The sequence below is a fragment of the Coregonus clupeaformis genome, unplaced genomic scaffold (assembly GCF_020615455.1).
Source record: "Coregonus clupeaformis isolate EN_2021a unplaced genomic scaffold, ASM2061545v1 scaf4162, whole genome shotgun sequence".
Classification (NCBI taxonomy): Eukaryota; Metazoa; Chordata; class Actinopteri; order Salmoniformes; family Salmonidae; genus Coregonus; species Coregonus clupeaformis.
In genome coordinates, this window is record NW_025537616.1 from 1 (window position 1) to 4908 (window position 4908).

General features: G+C 42.6%; 1 protein-coding gene across 1 annotated transcript; it reads right to left on the minus strand.

The window, feature by feature from the left end:
• Positions 1–2235: 2235 nt before the first annotated feature.
• LOC123490558 (glutaminase liver isoform, mitochondrial-like) lies at positions 2236–4611 on the minus strand. Its single transcript, XM_045220522.1, has 6 exons — positions 4292–4611; positions 3965–4057; positions 3762–3823; positions 3516–3592; positions 3043–3106; positions 2236–2800 (listed from the first exon to the last, which is right to left on the minus strand). Exons 1-6 carry the CDS (start codon positions 4436–4438, stop codon positions 2638–2640), a joined length of 606 nt encoding a protein of 201 aa, XP_045076457.1. The 5' UTR covers positions 4439–4611; the 3' UTR covers positions 2236–2637.
• Between the last annotated feature and the right edge of the window lie 297 nt (positions 4612–4908).

Genomic DNA, 4908 nt, shown 5'->3' on the forward strand with positions numbered 1-4908 from the left:
TATATTCTTAATCAATAATATATTTTTCCTCCTAACAGAGATCATGGGTTGAGGTTGAGAACCATCATAGACAGCAGGGACCCGATTTCCAGCATTCTCATGTTTGTACCAATACAACAACACAAGACTTGGAAGTGTGCCAATGAGACCAAGACAGCGGTGACCAGTATCTAGTCTCTAGAACAGAGCTGGCCACTGGCCAGGTCACGTCTCCTCAGACCTTAACGTCTCCACCTCTTCATCCGCTATATGTCCCATACTGAATGGAAATAAACGTCTGTATCAAAAGCAAATGTCTGAAAGCAATGATCTATTGAAAACACATTGTATTCTCAACAAGCGTTTTTTTCCCAACATAGGAAATCCCATTATATACACTGACTGTAGGTCTCCTGTAGCTCAGTTGGTAGAGCATGGCGCTTGCAACGCCAGGGTTGTGGGTTCGATTCCCATGGGGGGCCAGTATGAAAAATTTACGTATTCACTAACTGTAAGTCGCTCTGGATAAGAGTGTCTGCTAAATGACAAAAATTTACAAAACATTAGGAACACCTGCTCTTTCCATGACATAGACTGACCAGATGAAAGCTATAATCCCTTATTGATGTCACTTGTTAAATCCACTAAAATCAGTGTAAATGAAGGGGAGGAGACAGGTTAAAGAAGGATTTTTAAGCCTTGAGACAATGGAGACATGGATTGTGTATGTGTGCCATTCAGACTGTGAATGAGCAAGACAAAATATTTAAGTGCCTTTGAACGGGGTATGGTAGTAGGTGCCAGGCGCACCGGTTTGAGTGTGTCAAGAACTGCAACGCTGCTCAGTTTTTCACGCTCAACAGTTTCCCGTGTGTATCAAGAATGGTCCACCACCCAAAGGACATCCAGCCAACTTGACACAACTGTGGGAAGCATTGGAGTCAGCATGGGCCAGCATCCCTGTGGACCACTTTCGACACTTGTAGAGTCCATGCCCCGGTGAATTGGAGGCTGTTCTGAGGATGTTTCAAGGTTAGGGAAAAGTGAAGTTTGAAGTTTCTTCACCTGTCTGTGTCTTATTTCAAAAAGCAAACTCCATAACTTGAAAGCCCTTATTGCGAAGGTCATTTTAAGATGTCAGGCTTGAAAAATTAGTTCAGCCATTTTGGCACACTGACTCACTCTCCAAACCAGACGCAACTGGTTTCAAGTGACCAAGAGATGTCATGTGATCTCCTACTGTCATCCAATGGACGAACTGGGAATCAGACAGGGGATATATTTAAATCAATGGATAGGTAAAGACTTCAGCTTTCTCCTTATACGTGACTTGTTTCAGGAAACGAGGCATATGTCGCGCATCACTACTTGACATTTTTAATCTGGATAATTTATGTCTGGTTTTAGTCACCGTCATTTCAGTAATATTTTAGTCAAGGCCTTTTCCATTAAATAATGAATATTAAGGCTACCTCTAACTTCCATCGTGTTCAGTGAATCCATTTTAAAGGGGGGGATGTGAGCTTTCCAACAAGGCCAGAATTATTACTGTACTCCTAATATTCACTAAGTAGCATTAGTATTTCCAATCGGGAAGAAGTCACTGCAACTCGCATTTGCGGAACGCGAGTGAACGGCAACACAGATGAATACCAGCGCAAATGGCAAAATATAGCTTCGGATGTGATCAAAGCAAAAAATGGTAAATATGAACATTATTGTTTCTTAACAGAATAGAGGTCAGCTACAGTTTAGAAGTGCCCTGCCCGCGCATCAGTTCAGAAGAGAGACGACTGAAGTGACCACCCTGGAGCTGTGTGTGTTGAAAAGGAGGGCGGGGCTATAAGCTCAAGTAGCCTGCGCACATGAAAGATGTTAATTCTGCCAATGAGAGGATTGCATTAAAGGCATGCATGCTTCTGATTGGACAAAACAGATCAGGAGCATCATGTCAAATTGAATTTCCATTAGTCTCAGGTGATCGTCTTGTTACATTTAGCGTCGACTAAAATGAAAAACTATACCCTCAGGTCTCCTCCTGTTTATATGGACAGGAGAGGAGTAAATACTGCATACAAGATAGGGACTCTGTCCCAATTATCTCTCCTTCCTCCCAAAGTGTGCCATTGTTCCCTTCCCTTCACTGATATGGGAAGGTAATGACTGGTATAAGAAACTAGCCCATGCCTCCACCAATCCAACGTCTTTAGATGTGTGGGGAGTGTACACTTCAGGAGGAAGGAGACATTGTTGGGGCGCACCCAGAGATTTCCCAAGAAAGAGAAGTCCTGGTGGGAGGAATAACACAGTATCCTAAATGGCACCCTATTCCCTATACACACTACTAACCAAAAGTAATGCACTAAAGGTCTATAGGAATTAGAGCACCACTTCGGACACACTACCATTTGCAACAGAAAACGAAAATGAGTGTTTTCTTTATTGGACAACTTGAGGAAGTCTCTCCATGTTTCGGTCTGTTTTCTTCCATTTGGGACCTAATGAATAGACCCTGATGGCCCTGGGCCCATTTATCAAGTAGGGGTGCTGATTTAGGATCACTGTCCTCCCCGTCTATAATAATCTGTTTCATTCCGCAAAATTGATCGTAGATCAGCACTCTTAATGGGAGACGCTTGATATATATACGTCCCCTGATCACACCATGCCTTCTACAGTCTCTAGTTTGGGGGGTATGGGTATGGTATCAGCCACTGGTAGTCTCTCCTGTTCCTGGCAGGCCACCTGGTAATCCTGTAGGACCTTCACCACGGCACCGTGGCCAAACTGCATGGCATCATCAAGGGGAATGTTGCCCCACCTGGAGGGAGGTGGTAGAGATGAGACAGAAGCTAATTGAAGGATGTCAGAAGTTATTAAAAAATAACTACCTCTCAATAAAGACAACGGCCACAGAGAACAGAACGAGGAAGGAGATGGAGAAATAAGGCATGAGAGGCTGGGAATACAGCAGCTAAGGGATGTTGTTAGGTTGGAGGCAACGTCAGTAGAGATTGATATAGATGGACGGAGGGGTGGATGAATGAATGAATAATACAGTACCGGTCTTTCACAAAGGGGTTGACTTTGCAGGCGTCTGTTAGGAACCGTACCACATCCACATGGCCTGAGGACAAAGCACACAAGATGTACGTTAGCCTGGTAACACTTGCTATGAGGCACACACACATAATGCCTTATGATACACTTCTACTGCATTATAACACTCGCTAGAAGCTGTAATAACAACTCATAAGTATCTATAACATCACTATGATGCATTATAAGACATTTTATTTTATTTAACCTTTATTTTATCAGGGAGTCATACAGATGAGCCCTGAATGACAGAAAATACACATCATCAAAATATAAATACAAAATGCAAGCAGAAAGAAAAACACAGGCATAAAAAAGCAAACACATTAATCAGTAATAAGGTCCTTAATCAGCTTTCTGAATTACCCTAGAGGCACCAGAACATCACATGTAAGAACATTTTGAAGATACAATGCCACCAGTGGAGGGAAGCTCACCCTCGCCAGCAGCCACGTGTAGAGCCGTCCTAGAGTCATAGTCCTTCAGCTCCATGTCCATCGATGACAGAGCAAACCTGAGAGGACAGGATAGGAGACTATAGCTATATTCTACATGGTAGTCCTAAGTTACTGTGAAGGATTAGTAGCTAGGAGAGAGAGTGACATCTACAATATGTGACTTCGTGGTGAAACTAAGTAAAACACAAACCCTCCTTCTGCAGACTCCTTGATTTGCTCTTTTACCTTCTGAGGGCTGACACATCTCCACTGTAGGCCGCAAACATCAAGCTCACCACAGACTTGTTCTACAGATATAGCAGAGATAAATACACCTTGGATTGGGTGGGACACTGGGAGACGACAACACCACCACCTCAATTCATGTTTTAGCAAATATGTTCAATTGTTGGTTGTTTACCCCTTCTAAAGCTCTCAAAAGCCCTTACCCTATCATCCCCGTCTTGCCTTCGAGGGTCCTGCTTCTTGACCAAGTGTCTCAGGTTGTCATAGTTGTGGAAGTTAAACGAAGACACCAGCTCCTGAAAGACAAATAAAGAAAAGCAGATCGTTATCAGGAGGCCAAACATTATGCATTTTGCATATGGTTAATACTATTTAAAGGGTACCTACATAAGGACTTCATAACACATTCAAAACCTAGACAAAACACATTCATAAGAAGCACACAAGCATTTCTCACTCTGTACAAGCAAGTGCTCACTCTGTACAAGTAATTCAGTCATTGTATCATACATCACATGTAAATGGGTTACCTGGCAGAAGTGTATGCCCCGGACACTGTTTCCAACCTTGTCTAGCGGAGGAGACCAACACATGACTCCCATGACATTAGGGACCACCAATAGAACTGCTCCTGACACCCCAGACTTAGCAGGCAAGCCCACCTGGGAAAGAACCATACAGGGGCCATACAGGTTATGATAAAAGTGTCAATTAAAGCATCCAACATGAGAAAAAGAAATGTGGCCTTTATTTGGCAAATAAATGTTTAAAAAGGTTTACTCGACTATTAATACATGGCATTTAACCTCTTAAGGATCTGACCCTTTTTTTCAATTTTCGCCTAAAATGACATCCCCAAATCTAACTGCCTGTAGCTCAGGACCTGAAGCAAGGATATGCATATTCTTGATACCATTTGAAAGTAAACACTTTGAAGTTTGTGGAAATGTGAAATTAATGTAGGAAAATATAACACATTAGATCTGGTAAAAGATAATACAAACAAAAAAACAACCAGTGATGCAACCAGTCAGGATGCTCTCGAATGTGCAGCTGTAGAACTTTTTGAGGATCTGGGGACCCATGCCAAATCTTTTCAGTATCCTGAGGGGGAAAAGGCGTTGTTGTGCCCTCTTCACAACTTTCT

Excerpts from the sequence above, each read along its gene's own strand:
- LOC123490558 (XM_045220522.1), bottom strand. The coding sequence starts at position 4,438 with ATGGTTCTTTCCCAGGTGGGCTTGCCTGCTAAGTCTGGGGTGTCAGGA. Across the intron at positions 4,058-4,291 it reads GGGGCATACACTTCTGCCAG|GAGCTGGTGTCTTCGTTTAA; the intron begins GTAACCCATTTA and ends TTTGTCTTTCAG. Across the intron at positions 3,107-3,515 it reads ACACGTGGCTGCTGGCGAGG|GCCATGTGGATGTGGTACGG; the intron begins GTGAGCTTCCCT and ends CTTTGTCCTCAG.